General features: G+C 38.6%; 1 protein-coding gene across 1 annotated transcript; it reads right to left on the bottom strand.

Moving 5' to 3' along the window:
* Positions 1–5817: 5817 nt before the first annotated feature.
* LOC112178469 (uncharacterized mitochondrial protein AtMg00810-like) lies at positions 5818–6679 on the bottom strand. Its single transcript, XM_024316610.1, has 3 exons — positions 6490–6679; positions 6129–6424; positions 5818–5994 (listed from the first exon to the last, which is right to left on the bottom strand). The coding sequence occupies exons 1-3, from the start codon at positions 6677–6679 to the stop codon at positions 5818–5820; spliced, it is 663 nt and encodes a 220-aa protein (XP_024172378.1).
* Between the last annotated feature and the right edge of the window lie 13012 nt (positions 6680–19691).

Below are 19691 nucleotides of genomic sequence, written 5' to 3'. Positions count from 1 at the left end.
AAAATTTCCTCCTGAATTATTAAGCAACTGAATTAATGAATTAACAATGTGCCCGAACTAGTTAACAGTCAATTTCTCAATATCAGGTCCATGATTGGAGAGGAGATTGGTGAATCAATTAATGAATGAACCCATATCCAGGTCCATGATGACGAAGCAATTGGAGAGAGACCCGCTCTGATACCATGTTAAAACAGCGATAAGCGTGGTTTGTGGCCCATCATTATACCTATATTGTCCAAACTTAACCACCCCATAGGTGTTGGGTTTTAATAACAAAATGTCTCGGTACAATTAGGTGAGATCCACCAACTTATAAGTTATATTTTATTTGTCACTTTTTCAATATGAGATATTTCCTCTCCAACAGAAATCTCAAGTACGTGGCCCAAACAAAGCCAAGATACTATAATTACAATGAGATTTGGAGAGATCGATACAAATGAAGGTTATATGTTACAACCGTACGTAATCGTCTAGCTACAAGAAAATAGATCCAAACGGCAACTCGGCAACTACGTACTCGATCACAAAACGATAAAACGATCTTGGCACAAGACAAAGCAATATTCGGAAAGCGTGTATATCTTGAAGACTTTAAGCAATGCATTTCTTTGCCAGCAAACTCTCCTAGTTCTCGTGACACCCTCTCACTCTATCCTGCGTAATACCACCACTTGATGATCGATCACATTGCTCTCTAGGGACCCCTAGCTTTCATCATGTGACATTTTTCCATGTCTAGACAAAAATACAGTAGCTGGAAAGCGAGGAAAAACTTGAAAAAAAAAAATTGAATAAAAAAGAAAGAAGGAGACATCTCACACCTCTCCCATGCCTTTGCTATTTTTAGAATCTATTTCAGGTTGATTTACCAAAGTTTTAAGTATTATCCTTCAACTTTCCCATTGCTGAGAATGGCCGTTCGTGACATACCGACATGATTAGTAATCCACTTCAAAGTGAATGTCAAACGGTAAAAAGTAAGTACGATGTAGATGATATGACATTATATCTAATGATGTGTTTAACAAAATATAACTTCATATGTTATCATGCCTTGAGAATTTACATACAATTCAATACCATCGGATATGAAAATGTTAATCCAATCAATAACTTCATAAGCTAAACTCTAAATTTTAAATGATGAGTATGTTATCATATCTTGAGAATGTAAATACGATTCAATACTTTTAGACATAAAATTGTTAATATGGTCAAAAATTTTATTAGCTAAACTCTAAACCTTAAACGATGAGTGTGTTTGGCTCTCCAAAATTACTTTTAAGCTCAAACAGAGTGAGATGTAAAAAGAAAAAACATTGATCACATGTTAAACATCAATTCGTCGGATACATCAATGACATTAACGCGTGATATATCCGATATACATTACAAATAAACCAAGTATCGTATTTGTGTGTTTATCCATCATAGAATATAGGGGTCGTGACCACTTACTCAATTTTAGCCTAAAAATTGCCCACTTACTCCACTGAGAGTTTTTTAACCTCATTTACCCAATCCAACATCTACTGACAGTTTTGCCCATATTAATTAACTCTCTCTCTCTCTCTCTCTCTCTGCCATGGCTGCTCCGGCGCCCCACCTCCATCTTCTGGCCAACACCTCCATCAAGTCTCCACCGCCATCAGAGACGACCTCAACCGTCATGGGTCCCCCAAGCCAACCCCAAGATCGGAGCACTGCATCCAGATTCGAATTTAACCTCCGACCTCTGCAAACCAAAGATCCAACGACTACATCCGGATTAGAATTGAAACTCTGAGCGCCGCCGTCACCCAAACCACCGATCCAACGACTGCATCAGGATTCGTCACCTAAACCAACGATCCAAGGCCAATTGCCACAACTCAAGAGATATCCTGAATTTGTTGGAATTGACGGAATCATGCGCAGATGACTTGTCGTCTTCCTCAGCCAGTCAACCTTGTGCTTGACATCATCGGTCTTCTTGATGACATCGTCCTTCTTAGATCGTCGGAAGACGACGATGAGCAGCGGTGGGAGCAGATCTTCTCCATGAGCGACGCCTGTGCGAGTAGATCTAACAGTTACCATCTGACTCCAATCCCAGCCCGATTCGACTCCACTCCCCTTACACAACCACTCCTCGACCACTCCTGCACCGGCCTCACACTCCGATGGGTGCCCAGAGCACTTTTTTTTTTTTTGGTATAATGTGAGCTCCTATAATGGGGAAGGAAAAAAAGAAAGAAAAAAAAAATTAATCAATTGTGTCTATAGTGTATTCATTTTGGTTTTGGGTGTTTATGCAATTCACTTGAGGGCAATAATATGATTATTGGAGGGTAATAATATGATTATTGGGGGGCAATAATATGATTATTGGGGGGCAATAATATCATTATTAGGAGACAATAATATGATAATTGGGAGGCAATAATATGATTATTAGGAGGCAATAAAAAGAGTATTGGGAGGCAATAATATGATTATTGGGAGGCAATAATATAATTATTGGGGTGCAATAATATGGTTACTGGGTAATTGAGGGATTATTGAGGGGCAATAAATTCAGACGCTGGAATCCGGTCACTAGTCCAGTAGCCGGATTCGGGATTCCGGTGACCGGTCCCTTGATTCCGGTCTCCGATCTCTGATTTTGGTCTCCTGTCGCTGGATTTCGGTCTCCGGTCGCCGGAGTCCCCTGCCGGCCACTGGTCACCGGAGTCAGGCAAGGTCTCCAATGACTTCTCTCATTAAGTGACAAAAAAGGAGAGGACTAAATTGTCCCAAAAATAAATAAAAAAGAACAAAAAAATATTTAATGGGGTATTAGGGAAATAATCTCTTAGAGTGTTTGGATAAGTGGATAATCTCTTAGAGTGTTTAAGTAAGTGGGCAATTTTAAATCTAAAATTGGGTAAATAATCATTTCCCCTAGAATATACTTGTATAATTCATGTATAAATTAAACAAATATTCTAGAACATTTATTGCTTGCAACGGCGTTTTGGGGTCCATAGAGCTTTACCTGTAATATGTAACAATGATTTTGGCTTGCAATTCAAAACTGTTCATAAACAAAACCACCCTAATGGAGTGTTGATGTCATATGCTGCTATTAGCAATTCAGATTTGTTATTCTGCAGAATGCATTCAACCATTTACCAAACTTACGGTTTGTAGTTAAAACGGTACCTTCATAATTATTGTGGTGACAGAGGGGGGTTGGTAAAGGGGTGTCTTACCATTCTAGGTGCAACATTTAAATTGATATAGTGACATATCAGAAAGTATTGACTATTGACTACTGCTTCAAGCTTTACCCAGAAGAAATGAAAGAGAAAAAGTAGTGATATAGCTATATGCATAGTGCATAGACCTATCTGTTGGCAATAAAAGATGTCCATCAGTATCCAATACATACATCAAAGGGCGTCATATTGAGGACAAACGCTTAAAAGCTAGATTCTTCCTCACCAATAGCATGACATCATTATTGGGGGATAATGCTGGCTAGGTGAACCGCTTGGTTTACTTCCCAAAAACAAATGATTAAGGTGGGAGGGTCTGATTAATCAAATGCAATTCCATAGATCCTACGAGATACATATAGCAATTTTATTAGTGGTAATCGACATGATCTAAGAAGGTCAAATCTTTAACTTAGAATTGAAACACGCCCCTTGTTCCTTGGTTACATACTGATGAGCTACCACATGGGTAGTCTTATTACCTTCACGAGGATATACAATGTGAAGAATCGACCTCACTGAAGTACAATATGAAGAAGAAAAAAATTGCAGAATGATTATTGTAGAAAATGTATACAAACAACGTTTTATTGAAATACATTGCATAATGTACATGAAAAGAGGGTTGACAAAATTTATTTTACAAAATCTGCTTTGTATACATTTTTTGCAAGACTTTCATTCTAGATATTATATGAAAGCAAACCGAACATATGATACACTTCTAAACGGGTTCATGTCAAAGTACATAGTTCCTAGTTCCTATTTCCTTCAAGCTTTTACAATCAAAGCAGAATCAAAGATATTTTCAACCTAACACAAGTCACAAGTTGCATAGAAATTCAAATATACTGACAAAGTAAGGCCGGCTTCAATTGAAACATATATTCATATTCACTTAAAAAGACATACAAGTGAATACAAAACTTTCGCTTACATTAAATCAAAACCGATTCGATCATCTATAAGCTAATTAAAAAAAAAAAAAAAAAAGTAATGATACTCCATGCACTCTAAGCCTTTCATTAAAGATCTAACACGTGATAACAACACTTTGCAGCCTTTGTGTTTGCTTTGCTTCTTCCTTTATTATTCCTTTGTATTTTTCGGGTTCTTTGGATTCTTCTTTTCTTTATAACTCTTGTTTTATATTTTTGGCCTTTAATTTTCTGGAAACCTTTCAAGAACGACCAACTTTTGACGTGATTACTCGGCAAGGCATCGATCGCCCTCTGATACAAAAGCTACGTGTCGTGTTTATATAGTATGGTCCAATGATTGTCATCAACTTTGTTATGCTAAAGTGACAGCTTAGGTTTAAAAATTAAAAGCTGGGGAATAATCGTACCACACGTGGCAGAAGATCTTCAGTGGAAACTAAGGCTGATGTATGTACGAGACACATATATTGAAGAATTTGAATCGTAAAATTCTCCGGTTCAGGGTAAACATATTGTATTTAATAAATTCATAATTTAATGGTTTATATCATAAATTAGTCTTTAAAAATTATTTCTGTAAAAAATCAATCTAATCCGACATCGTTTAAATATCTAATTGAATCAAACAAATAAATAGTTCTAACAATACTTACTACTATTATAATGAATCGTTTATGTATTTCATATAAATGAATAACTAAAAAGTCTTCAACTTAATTGATTTTTTACAGAGTTAATCTTTGCATTACATTATACAACATGAATTGTTGGATTAGAAAATTATAAAATTATTATGCATTAATCGCAAGAGATGGTGAATCTGTTCATTCACCTAAGGAGTGAATCTAAAAATTGTCCATTTGAATTGTAGGGTACTTGTCGAAGAGCAAAGAAACTAGGGCACGTGCACATAAACTTGCATTCTCATTTGATATTACCGACCACATTGGACGGTGGAGATTGGATGGAGTAAGGTGATTATGACGAGCACCAACCATGATTTTGATTTGATTTGAGATTTAAACAACTCAACCAGATTAGTGTAATGATCACATGTGAATGTAGCCCCCTCGACAAGTATCGCAGACGATAAAAATTAGGTTTTTTAATCAGTTCATAAGCATATCCATTGATTTAGTCCTAACCTATGACTTGTTAATTCGCATTAGTAAGATCATATCGTATTTTATAAGGTTTAGCACGATGCATTAAAAAAACACACCCTCCAAGTATATTACCATTATATAATATGCTTGTCGAACTACATTTCTCACGAATTAAGACGATTAAATTTGATAATATAATATATTTTCTCCTGAGTGTACACTCTGCTATCATAATTGTAAGTTAAAAAAAAGCATGTACGCATGATATTAATACAGTTTTGTGTAGGGTCATGACATGGTTTAATGAATACACACAAGATTAGGTTGAAACTAACAGAATAAGAAGCTTTGGAGGATGAATTTTCACTTCTCTTTTATATCTTGTACAGAGGCATATTTATACAATTTCATACAACCCTAATTCTAGACTAACAAGGAAAGTAATTAATCCTGATTCTATACAATTGATATAATCCTATTCATTCGAGTATTCCTAAAATAACTTATGACTCACAACACTCCCCCTCAAGTTGGAACATACACATCTCGAATACCCAACTTGTTAAGTGAGTCATGAAATGCCTTGACTGATACACCCTTAGTCAGAATATCTGCTAACTGCTCCTTGGTTGGTACGAATGGGAAGGCAATCAGATTTGCATCCAACTTCTCCTTGATAAAGTGCCGGTCAACTTCCACATGCTACATACGATCATGCTGCACTAGATTATGTGAAATTTCAATAGCTGCTTTGTTATCACAAAACAACTCCATAGCTCGTTTTGGCTTGAACCCCAAATCACGCAATAAGTTACGTAACCATAACACTCACATACTCCATGGGCCATACCTCTATACTCGGCCTCTGCACTCGACCTCGCCACCACTTTTTGCTTTTTACTCTTCCAAGTGACAAGGTTCCCTCCAACAAACGTAAAGTAACCTGAGGTCGACCTCCTATCAGTAATACAACCAGCCCAATCAGCATCAGTATAACCACTCACCTCCAGGCAATTATGTTTTGAGAACATAAGGCCCTTCCCAGGAGCTCTCTTTAGATACCGCAGGATTCGCACGACTGCATCCATATGGTCTTCACTTGGATTTTGCATGAACTGACTCACCACACTCACTGCATATGCCAAATCAGGTCTAGTGTGGCCCAAATAGATTAATCTACCAACTAGCCTTTGATACCTGGGACTTGATCAGGGTACTCAGCTAACCGGTGGTTCTGTTCAATTAGTGTATCAGCAGGCCTGCAATCTAACATGCCCGTTTCTGACAATAAGTCTAAAACATATTTCCGTTGACGCAAGAAGATGCTGCTACTCCCCCTGGCTACCTCTATCCCAAGGAAATATCTCAAGTCACCAAGGTCTTTCATTTCAAACTCTGAAGCTAACTGTTGCTGCAACCTCCTAATTTCCTCTCAATCATCACCTGTGATCACCATATCATTAACATAGATTATCAGTGCCGTAACTTTACCCTTCTGATGCTTCAGGAGGAGGGTATGATTCGAGTTACTCTGTTTGTAACCATATCGCTTCATTGCTTGAGTAAAACGCCCAAACCATGCACGAGGGGATTGTTTCAAACCATAGAGTGACTTTTTCAATCTACACACAACATCCGTTTTATCAGCAGTCTCATATCCAGGAGGCAGACTCATATACACTTCTTCAGCCAAGTCTCCATGGAGAAAAGCATTTTTCACATCAAGTTGCTTAAGAGGCCAATCCAAATTAGCTGCCAGAGAGAGAAGCACTCTGATAGTATTGATCTTGGCTACCGGTGCAAATGTCTCATCATAATCTACACCATATGTTTGTGTAAACCCTTTTGCTACCAATCTAGCTTTATATCTACTAACTGAGCCATCTAAATCATGTTTAATTATGTAGACCCATTTACATCCAACTGATCTTTTCCCTTTAGGTAACACCACCAATTCCCAAGTGTGATTCTTTTGGAGGGCTTCCATCTCTTCTTCCATCGCTTTTGACCACTTTGGGTCTCTCAGAGCATCCTGCACTTTGTTAGGAATAGATGCAGAGGAAATCTGATGCACAAACGACTCATATGACTTGGACAACCTATGTGTAGATACATAATTGGCAACTTGGTACCTAGACTTAGCTTTCAGACTAGGTTCATATTTCTTTGGTGGTTTACCACGAGTAGAACGGGAAGGTAAACAGACAAATTAGGTTCAAGGATTACCTCGGGTTGACCTTCAGAACCTTGGAGAGTTTGGCTCTAGGGGAGAGATGAAAAAGAGGGAGGAGACTTCTGTCCTTGATCTGAAACAACTTTATTCGGTCCATAATCCAAAACGGTGGCGTTCCCCAGTTCACCACAAACGACGTCATCGTCGTTTCCCGTCTCCAGATCGCTGGCGTAGTCCAGTCCAGCATCATCCAGTTCACGCCGCCGGTCATTCCTTCGACCCAAAGCCGACCGCTTCTCCAGATTGCCGGCGTCGTCTAGTTCACGCCTGTCGTGCCTTCGACCCAAAACCGATCGCTCCTTCATCCCCTTTTCCAGATTACCGCCGGCGTCCAGTTCACGTCGGTCGTGCCTTCGACCCAAAACCGACCGCTTCTTGATCCCCGTTTCCATATTACCACCAGCGTCCAGTTCACGCCGGTCGTTCCTTCGACCCAAAACCGGCAGTCAATCTCCTTCTCCTTCGCGTTCTTCTTCTGTGCTTTATGTCTCTCTTTCTTCTTCTTTGCTGTCGGTGTCTTTTTTCTCTTTCTCCTTCTCTTTCTCTTTCTCTTTCTTCTCTTCCGGTTTCTTCTTTTCCTTCGTTTTCTTTTTCTCTTTCTCTGTCTATTTCTTTTTCTTCTCTTCCTCTTGCTGGGTCCCTTCGGTCTATTGCTTTTCCTTTTGTCCCTATTCCATCTTTGTCCTCTACATTGCTGCCACTACCACTAACTAGCTCTTCGAAGTAACTATATTGCTCCCCCTGAAGAGAAGGGTGAGTGGGAGAAAAATAGCAGGCATCCTCGAAAAAGGTGACATCCATCGTTACATAGAATTTTTTGGTAGGAGGATGAAAACACTTGTACCCCTTCTGATGATTTCCAAACCCAACAAAAACACACTTCAAGGCACGTGATTCTAATTTTGAGCGTTGGTTCTTAGGAATATGAACAAAGGCAATGCACCCAAAGACTCGAGCAGGTAACAGTTCCTATTCCTAAGACGGGAAAGGCTTCGCCCTTAGCGTTAGTAACTTTGGACACTGGTGAGGTTGAGAGAGAGGTAAAGGATGATTTATTGTAAGTCATATGATCAGATGCACCAGAACCAATAATCCAAGTATCTTAGCCAACAAAGTCAGAGGAAAATAAGGCCTTACCAAACTTGCCTCTTCCAACAAAAGAAACTGAAGCATTACCCGGCTTCTGATCCTTTTCCTCCATACCCTGGTAGTCTAGGTTCTGAATTAAATTTGTAGCAGTGGTACGGCCCTGTTGATTAGATCCTGATTTATTCCAGGTATTTTGTTGATTGGGATACCCATTCAATCGATGACACTTAGTCCTCCAATGCCCATAATTCTTGCAAAAAGTACAAAATGGTCGTGTTCCTCCTTGAGAACTTGATTGTGGTCGAAGTTGTTGGGGTGGTGGTACATACTTTGACGGTGAAGGCTTGGATTGGATAGTGAGACTTGATAACTCTGAATGGATTGCTTTGCTGCTATCAAGTTAAGCCTCATCTTTGCGTATATATGCAAAGGCATCCTCAAGAGTAGGTAGAGTTCCACGTCTAAGCAACTCACCCTTGGCACTAGCATGCTTGTCGTTAAGACCATGAAGGAAGATATGCAGCCTCATTAGATCCTTCTCTTCATTGTGTAACTTGATATCATCAGCATTCTTTATCTTGTTGGGAAGCCTTTGATCAATTTCCAGCCATAAGCCTTTGAGGGCAGCATAGTATACCGCCACAGGTCGTCCATCCTGAGTCATCATGAACGTCTTAGTATGGAGCTCATGTATTTGTGCAAAATCTGAGTCATTCAGATACAATTGCTTCAAAGTACTCCAAATTTCTGCTGCAGTTTCACACCCAATGATTAATTTTACCACCTCATCTGTCATGGCCTTGTAGAGCACAGACATCACGACATCATTGTGAGTTTCCCACTATGCATATCCTACATCTTCTTCATCCGATGTCTTAATCAATCCATTCACATATCCCATCTTGTCCAGACCGCAAAGATGAGCAGTCATCATCTTCTTCCAAGTACGATAATTCGTGCCATTCAGCTTGGCACCCCCAAATCCCCCTCCTGAAGATTCTTGATTCACAGATGCCTCCACCTTCTGCACATCAAAAGTCACAATCTGCTTGGAACTCTCTTCTCCACCCATGATACCTGAACTGCAACAAGCTTCTACCTTTACACTGCGGAAGCAACGAACAAAAAACCAAGACCAAAAATCCCAGATCGGATTCTTGGCTCTGATACCAAGTTGAAACTAAGAGAACAAGAAGATTTAGAGAACAAGAAGCTTTGGAGGATGAATTCTCACTTCTCTTTTATATCTTGTACAGAGGCATATTTATACAACTTCATACAACCCTAATTCTAGACTAACAAGGAAAGTAATTAATCCTTATTCTCTACAATTGATATAATCCTATTCATACGAATATTCCTAAAATAACTTATGACTCACAACAGATTAATGTAGAGTTTATACACTTTAATTATAGGTGTAAACTTAAAAGTATTAAATGTAACACAAGATCATATTAAAAGTATTAAATGTAACACAAGATCATATTGAGAGAAAATATGTTGTTTCATATAAGAGCTGCATGCATTTTTACGTGTTTATGTCACCACTTACGTGGTCTAACGTACAGGATGCAAGAGTCTCTCCATTTACCTTCGTAGTTTTTTTTTCTAGGGTTTTATGTTTCCTTTCTTACAAAGACCATGAATTATGGGTCCCCAACCCGCTAACGTCAAAGTCAACAAGACTTGGAACTCATGAGTCTCCACAAGTCATCAACTTAAGTCATACGGCGCAAGGCAAGTTCATGGTTGTCAATTCGATCGAGTTCATTTCCATCACAATCATCATGTCCTATAAAAACAAAAACCACAAATCAAGATCGACGACGAAGTGAAAAGGATGAAACAAACTGTATAATAGAAAGCGCCTTCCGAACTAAATTTTTTGAGTTATTCTGTTATTGTTTTCTAACATCGATCATGCGTACGAGGTACTTACTCGGATTAGAGAACCATCCGGCCCGGCTGTTTAAATCCAGATATTCAATTAATTGTTCATCGATCAATTAGCAATCGTACGTATTAGATCATACCTAGTCGGAAAAAAAAAAAAAAAAAAAATCTTATTAGATCGTACCGGTGTTTTTGCTATTTATATATAGAAATTATGTAAGCGTGAAACTAATGTTTATCCCCTTCTTCAATATCTTCTCACTTCAAAAAGAGTTCAAAGAGACATTTACCTTCTTCTCAAATAAAAATAAACTTTTACTCTCGAACACAACCTGACTCGTTTAAGATACTAAATTGAAAATATATTACACGTATACACACACGTCACGATGATCTGATAGGGTCAAAGACCTTCCACTCCAACAATGCTACAATCCATGCCCATTTGCAATCTAAGCATGATAACACACTATTTTTAATTAATTCATGCATATAACTTACATGATCGGCACTGAGGCCCCTTTTAATAATTAACTATGTCAAGATAAAATTTAGCGAGGATATGAAAGCAGGGTGACTAGTGATATTATTATTTATTAAGGTTTTCCAATAAATTGTTGGAGCTGCATGATGGTCCTCTCAGAAATGAATCTTCAGCTACTATTGAAATTTGAGGAAGAGTATTAAGAATAACAACAAGGTAATGAGTCCAGTTAGAAGTGGCGAACTGATGCATTAAACAAATTTATCATGACAAATGTACAAACCAATACCAATGTGATATTGCGACAAAACGTCCGGGTTTTCTTTGGAATCATCACTGGTTGTTTCTGAGTGGTAGAACTCGTAAGTTAAGCTCACCTACCACTAAACAGTCATTAGATAAGCTTACCAGGTTGACATTAGTCTATTAATCATGTAACTCAATAATCAGAACCGTTAATAATTTTTACATTTGATGACATCCACTCTGAATCCGCATAATAACCCTTAACCTGTATAATTCATTTAACATAACCTGTGTAAGTTTAAAGTTTGTATCTAAGTTAACTTTGTGAATGCTATATATAGTCTGCGGGGCATCAACTTTTGATGGTGTTAGCTGTGTCTTGTAGATCCAAGCATAGAAATAAACATGAACACACTCAGCACAAGCTTAATGACCCAAGTGACAGCCAAACCACTTAAGAATAATTGAAATTGGTGTTGCCGAGCTTTCACACATCATTCATTCTAGAATATATAATTAGGCAGCTAGCTAGAACTAGACTCAATTTAAGTGATGTTTTGCAGCGAAATCACATCCTTATCATTTCTTGCAATTGTCCATCAAATGATGGACGCATTCGATAACGATTTGTTGGTTGTATTTTTCACCGACACTAGATAAAAATCGCTTCCAAATGTTTTTAGCATTTTTAGGTATAAGTCCAAAACAAGAACAGGCCAATACGATATTTTGGGCCAAGAAACACCAAATCAGGCCCATAACAAAACAATGTATTTTGTATGGCAAGATCACAAAAGTTACTCTGACCAACACCAAATACTACTTTAACCAATAATAAAAGATACTTTTACAGTTTCACCAATAACAAAAATTACTCTCATCAACGTCAAAAGCTACTATGACCAACACCAAAAGCTACTCTGAACAACAACCAAAATGACTTTCACCAACAACAAAAGCTACTCTCACAAACACCAAAAACTACTCTGACCAACAATAAAAACTATTCTCACTAACACCGAGAGCCGTTTCACTTACTCTTTTCTCATTCTTTTTCTCTACCCCAAAAAACAAACAAAATTGCATAACTTTTCCTCCATTTACTCTCACTCCCACCAATAAAAAAAAGAGGCCATGGCCTCAAATAATCAGATTTCACCTTTTCACCTTCTCACGGTTTCAAACATGAGCTTACTGTCCCAACTCCAAGTACTTGAGAAACTCCTCCGTACTAGGCTTCCAGGTCTTCTTCTCACTGTCACTGTAGCCATGCAGGTTTTCTCATCTCTTCAGTGATGCCTTTGCTCTCTCCCGCGTACTGCTTCCTATACCTCGTCCCCCACCTCACAACAAGCAAAGCCATGTTGGTGGTCGCCAAAATCAGAGGAGAAGACCAAGATGTGGAGGCTGTTTTGCTCAAATTAGAGCAGCAGAGAAACATGGACAGGAGCTTTCTTGTTGAAATTGGGGAGGGCTTCAATGAAAATTGAAGGTGAAGATGGTGGTGCAAGGTTCGATTGCGCTGTGCCGGTGGTTGCTAGAATCGGAGGCGGAGACCAAGACGTAGAGGTGGTGGTGCTCAAATTGGAGCAGCAGAGAAATAAGGAGGGGTGCTTCCACGTTGAAATTGGGGATGGCCTTAATGAAAATTGAAGCCGAATTGGAAATCAAAGGTGACGATGGTGGTGTAAAGTTAGATTCTAGTATAGGATTTAGAGAGAGAGAGAGAGATATATATATATATATATATATATATATTAATCTGAGTAGTTGGTTTTCTTAGGTGGAAGGGCAAAATCGTCAGGGATGAAACAATTTGAGGATGCAAGTGTTTTTTTTTTTTTTTTGAATAAAGGGCTGGTGAGGCTGCCCTCAAACCTTGATTAATGAAACTGTTGAATACAGGGGGGGGACATTGAGCCTAAACCCCTGATTACAATAAGTATCTAGAGTATTTTCTGAAATAATATCAGAAATCTCTACAAGAGACTTGTATTCTAACAAGCACCAACTAGCAAAGAGTGCACAAATAGCTACTCCATTTGCTTTAACATAGCAGTGACACAACGGAAAGATAACTCGATATGTAACCCGATTACAACATAGCATAATATCCAGCTTTAACACACCTTTCCCCCTATGTTGCTGACTTGATGCATATGCTCTCGCAAGCGTACGAATCGTTGTCAAGTAAAGGAAGTATTTGAACCTTAATTATCGTACCTCGGGGATTAGGCGTTGGACCTAACCGAGTTAATTGGCGCTAGAATAACTTAAAAGCATACAAGGTAAACTAAAATAAAATAAAATATTCACAAGGCACCAAGCCTCAGCAATGCTCGGCTTAGCTCACACTAAGCCTAATCAAAGCCACTAACTTGTAGCCCAAATGAATTATGCACAATGGAATGTAGAATTTTGTTTGAGAGTTTTGAATTGAGAATTAACTAAATTAAATGCAAACTAAAATAAAAGCAAACAACTAATTATCAAGCAAGAAATTAAATTCGGATTAGCATGGAGTGTCGGGTGATTCACACTAACTCTCTTACAAGTATTGATGTCAATTTCACAAATGCATTCATTTCCTATATGTGTTAAGTCCCGTATTTAGTACCGGTCAAGGCTACTAAACCAATTATCCTTTCGGTGTATCGATTATGACGGTTAGGGCCACAATCAACTCTCTAACTTAGGCATTACGCCGGTTAAGGCCGCAATATCTAAAATTAGAGGCTTAGAGTGCAAGATAATAGAGACCCAAGCAAGCTTAGCTACAATTAAGCTAGCTAATGGTTACCACACTTCAATCCTAGATGCAACAAGACCAATAAGTTGTCAATTTAGCAATCTATTCATCACAATTGCCCACAACATAATTTCAAAGGGTGACAAAGCCTAGAAACATGCTTCTAAGGACCAATACATTGGGATTTAAAGCATACACAATGAAAATTGCATTTATTAAAATTAAAGCATCAATATTTATACAAGATGAGTTAAGGCTTCACAACCCTAACTCCCAAAATTGAACTACTCACAACCCATACAAGAATCCATCAACAAAAGTATATAAAAATTATGAAATAGATAATAAGGAAGAGAGGGGAGAGTTAGCTTGGTCACTTCTAGCTATGAGCTAGTATGAATCAAGCAATTTCTTCACCCAACTACCCAAATTTAGATGTGGTACTCTTGATGATGATTCCCTTGAGGCCTTGAGTGTCCAATCCTAAAAGATTGGAATTAACAAATGAAGAAGGGAAGAGGAGAGAGTTTGAGGTGATGGGTGAGAGAAAATGGTAAGAAATTTAAAAATGGAGGAGAGAGAGAGATGGAGGTGGGTTCGGCACTGTTGGAGAAGGAAGAGAGAATTGGGGTGTGCGGCTACTGTAGGGTTGGTGAGGAAGAAGTCCTCGAGAATAGGTCTAGGGTCTCTTTTTAAGAGAGAGAGGAGAGAATGAATAAAATCTGGGTGGCTCGGATGGTTTCATGAGTAAGAGGAAAGGATAGGGGACACTTGGCAATGCTGCAGTGGTTGAAGGGTGGATTGACGTCATAAGAGAAAAGGTGAAGCACGTGGTGCTGTTGGCTTTGGTAGGCATGATTAACCAATTAATGGGTTAATTAACCAATTAGTTAATTGGTTGATTAATAGATTATCTGCCAATTCATTTAATTAATTCTCCATTTTCTTCTATTTTTTTTCTCCTCTTCTTCTTTTCCTTTTCCCGACCTCAAACCAATGATTGTCACATATTTGCTTGCATTGATCGATTGACCATCGTTGATTTTTCATCTTTTTGTCGATAATTTCAATTAGCTCCATTTTCGCACAACTTCTTCCGAACTCCACAATTCCACTTATTTACTACAATATGAATAAAAATGAATTAATTACATAATAATTGACTTGATGATCAACTTAATTCTAGTGTTTTAGATATAATTACACGTATATAAATACGTGTAATCAGTTGCCGCTGGAGAATAGCTCCGGCGACACTTAGTTTCATTTTACCACTAGGAGGGTGCGACCATTTGGGAACTCGCCACCTAACTAGGGCAAACCAGGCACACAAAAGGTGCAGTCCGGGACTAAGCCCACGTCGCCCTGCCCTAAACTGACAGGGACTTATTATTGGCATATAGCCACCATTACCTACTAAAGACCAACAACAATAAAACATAAAGTAAATAACATAAAGGGAATTTAGGCCCAAAACCCAGTCAGCCCAACCAAAGAGGAAAACCGAGCAGCTTGCCACCGTCCAGCTCACTAGATCCAGGCCGTCCTACTACCGACGGTCATCCTCTCACATCGAATGAACTCTAGCAGCCCCTCCATCCTGCCATCCTCCCTAACACACCTGTAAGCATCGCCGCCACTCCCATCCGCTCCTCTGCACCTGAAGGTTCCAAACGACACAGACCAGATATATAGAACCCCTCGATCTGATCTGATCCCCTCAGATCCAGCCTTCACACCTTTGGGAAACGATGCCTCTTGTTGACCTCCTTCCGGTCGTGAAGAGATCGAGCCCAGCCCCACACTCAAGCCACCGAGCCCGCAAGCACCGCCACCTCACATTTTGGGCAGCGAAACCACCACGCAACCTCCTCTCTGACGGGATTGTTTCCGTGGACAACCACCACCGGGCACTAGGCCCCTTCCAAACCCGTCCGACAACGCCGTCACGAGGGCGAGCCGCCAGAGGGTACACACACTGGTTTTCTCACTTCTCCTTTTGCTATTCTGAAGAAGATTATAGATGATTAGAGTTTTAAAATGACACTTAAGAGTAATTTTCTAAAAGACTAATCAAAGAATCCAATTGCTGTTTGTCAGTCGTTGAGCCAATTACAACTAAGAAGTATTTTTTATAAGTGACTACTCTCTCCCTTACTTTGTTAGGCCCATTTTGGGACTGCTTTTGACTTCAAATCACTTTTGAAATTGTTTGGTGGTGTTTGGTAAACCATGGAGAATATTCAGCTTCTGAACAGAAGTGCTTCCCTCAACCACCGAATTGAAGAAGTTACAATTTGTAGCTTTTAATTTCAGCTTCTGCAAGAATCAACTCTGGATGCGAAAGGTTAAATGAAATTTTGATGAATATCCGAATTGTCCTCATGCTTTTCTCAATTTTGCATCCTTCTCTCTTGCACTCTTCCCTCTGCAAAGATCTCGACAGCCTCATCTACAGTACCTCCGCCTCTTCCTCTTCCTCTTCGATCACTAAAATTCAAGAGAGCAACATCCCACAATTTTGAAGAGGTAAAACATCTGACCCATAACCCCAAACTCTCAAAATCAATCAACAAAGTAGACTCAGACCTATCTCCATATCTCAAGAGCTCATCAACATCGAATTGAAACCCAGAAAAACCATCTCAAAATTACCAGAAAGGAAACTCAAAATGGCACCTGCAAGATTAAAAGCCTACTCAAAATCCCCTTCCTATCAGGGAACAAACTTGACATAATCATCACAGCATCTCACCATGTATAAATTTTGGAACCCAAAACAAAGCATAGATCCAGAATTCATGAGAGTGAAGAGAGAGAAAGTGAAAAAAAAAGGGGAAACGAATATGGGTAAATGAAATTGAGTGAGAAACGGAGTGGAAATGTGAAGAAAAAGGTAGATAAGGAGGAAAAATCAACAAGATGAAGATGAAATTGGCTATTTGGCTTTCTTCCTTTTGCCCTGATCGTTGTGTTTAGGATGGATAATGGTCTTGTTTTACTGTTTGGGTCTTGTTTCTAAGCTTATTTGTTGTTGTTGTTGTGGTTTTTTTTTGTTAATTCATTCGTTGTTTCTTTGGGTTGGTCCCTTAATGAGAAATGCATTCAAAAAAAACAAAAGGAAAAATCAATAGAAAATAAAAGAAGAATTAGATGAACATAATTTTTTTTATTTAGTGTTATTTATTTGGGTATTTTCAACATTTATGTCCTTTTTAGTAATTATAAACCGTTACAGCACTTTTTACTCACAGTTTACCAAACACTCTGAAATTGCTTTTCGTTCTCACAACATTTTCGTAAACAGTTTACCAAACACTTAGCTGCTTCTTGTCACAGCAAAATCAGAAGTGCTTCCTCTCACAGCAATTTTAAAAGTGCTTCCGCTTACAGCACAACAATCCCAAACTAAGCTTTAATATCGCAAGCATAGATGACAACTTCCATAATGGTTTTCGATGGTCTGTTAATTCTCGTGATTTTTGGGTGGAGCCAACACATAGATCTCATCTCCTTGTCTTTTTTGGTGGTTCTCGTTGAGGTTTGTGTTTGTTGAGTACCACAGTGAAAGCAATGGTGAACCTAGTGGATATCAGATTTTTTTAATCATAGGCTACTTCGGGTGATTCAATGACCTGTTCTCGGTGGCTATAATGGTGCAACCTCTACTATTTGGAGGTGTTTTTCTAGCTACTCTGATTAACACACATTTGTGGTGGAGTTCTATAGTGATAGTTTTATAATACATACAATTATTATTTGACATCTCAATCGGTCACTCCAACAAGAAATTAATTTACTAACGAGGACCTTACATATACTTTACCAAAAAGTTAAATTTTTTTTTTTTGGACAAATGAGCAATCTATTAAACCAAATTAGAGAACACAAGGGCCAAAGGCCAGAACCATCCTAAACACACAGACCACAAGGGGGAATAGGAGCAGCATCATACAACAAAATATGAGACAAGGAAAGAGAAGGATTGACAACCCAATCTGGAGGACACACCTTCCTATGAGCAAGAGCGGCAACACAATGAGGCGCTGAGTTTGCTTTTCTGCTGGACCAAGTCAGCTAACAGAAACAAAATAACGAGACAAAACCAAAATGGCCCGAACTAAATGATGAACTAACTAATATACTGTTACAGAAGGACCCGAAAGCATAGAGATGAGATTGAGATTGTCAGATATAATTAAAACTGATGAAAAATTGAGAGAGGAAGCAAGAGTCAAGGCTTCCAAGACTACAAAACCTTCAACTGCTATTACCAAAATAGCATCAACACTCTTAGTGGAGCCAGCAAGGAGAGTACATGAGGAATCCCATAAGATAACTGCAACATCTCCATGGAAAGAGTCCTTATTCCAAGCCTCATCAGCATTAGTCTTGAAGTTTGAGTAGTGTTGAGTTATTTGTAGTTCCCATTAAACTTCTCACCGTGTGATCCAAAGACAAAGACGCTTGATCTCCAAGTGTAATGTAGGATGAGAATGGGCATGGTTGAACCAGAAAACTAAAAAAAATAAAGAAGCGGAGTAGAATTAAGAAGAGTGATTGGAAAATATGTAACTCATGCATAATAAGGTTACTAACCGCTGGAATATTGAAGAATATTTGGTTTTGGATTTTTCAGGTTTCTCGTGCGAAAAATCAAGTTTTGATTGTGAATCAGATTGGAGTAAATTTTGGCAAGAATGTTCATTCGAGACGCATGATACATTTTCAGAATGGGAACGACGAGATCTTGAAGACTCACTTTAGTGAGCCCTAACAGATTTAGGCCAAAATATATCGATTTAATTATCTGATTCGGAATTTAATATTTTTAAGCTAGTTTTGAAATTGTTTTAGGATTCTTTTATTATTAGGTTTTTAGTTTCCTTTTTAATTTAAATTCATTAGGATTCCTTGTTAGATTATGATTATGACTTGGATGCCTATATAACCATCATCATGCTATGTATTAAGATCAGTTTATGATATCAAATTTAATAAAATGAGAGTTTTTTCTCAAATTCTCTGGTATACTCCAAATTTATCTTTTTAGGGTAAATGAGAGTTTTTTTCTCAAATTTTCTGGTACACTCCAGATTTATCTTTTTAAGGTTTGTTGCTTGTAAACCTAGGTTACTTCCAACTACTTCAGGTGGTATCAGAGAAGGTCTTTCCTGTCTCTTTTATTTACCTTTGTAGCAATGGTTGATGAACGTGCTCTAATCACAAGAGTGAATTTGGATGCCCTTACCACTTGGATGATCGCTGCCATAAATGCTCAGATGGCAGCCATGAACGCTCAAATGGCAGAAGTTCGTGGGTTGTTGGAAGGAAGGAACAACTGTAACAGAAGCTGGGAAGGACAACGTGCTAGAGCTTCACGTAGTGGTGGAGGTGATATTAATTATAATTCCGAGGATCTCATAACCAAGGTTGATATTCCTTACTTTTCTGGTCACATGAGCATTGAGGATTTTCTGGATTGGCAGGTTGAAGTAGATAGATTCTTTGAGATCATAGATGTTCCAGAACACAAGCACGATAAGATGGTTTCTTGGAAGCTGAAGAAAGATGTTGCTTATTGGTGGGATCAATTGCAGAGGTCTCGTCAGAGACAAGGAAAATAGCGTGTTCGGACATGGTGCAAGATGAAAGGTCTTTTTAGCGAAAAATTTTTGCCTAGAGATTTCTCGATCAAGAAT

This window comes from Rosa chinensis, chromosome 7 (genome assembly GCF_002994745.2).
Source record: "Rosa chinensis cultivar Old Blush chromosome 7, RchiOBHm-V2, whole genome shotgun sequence".
NCBI lineage: Eukaryota > Viridiplantae > Streptophyta > Magnoliopsida > Rosales > Rosaceae > Rosa > Rosa chinensis.
Note: the sequence above shows the minus strand (reverse complement) of the source record. Positions and strands in the feature narration are given on the sequence as shown.

What these genes read in the sequence shown, in the direction of transcription:
- LOC112178469 (XM_024316610.1), bottom strand. Translation starts at nt 6,679, where the DNA reads ATGAAAGACCTTGGTGACTTGAGATATTTCCTTGGGATAGAGGTAGCC. An exon ending in GTACCCTGATCAAGTCCCAG is followed by an intron (nt 6,425 to 6,489) that starts GTATCAAAGGCT and finishes TGGCATATGCAG; the next exon opens with TGAGTGTGGTGAGTCAGTTC. An exon ending in ATAGAGGTATGGCCCATGGA is followed by an intron (nt 5,995 to 6,128) that starts GTATGTGAGTGT and finishes GATCGTATGTAG; the next exon opens with CATGTGGAAGTTGACCGGCA.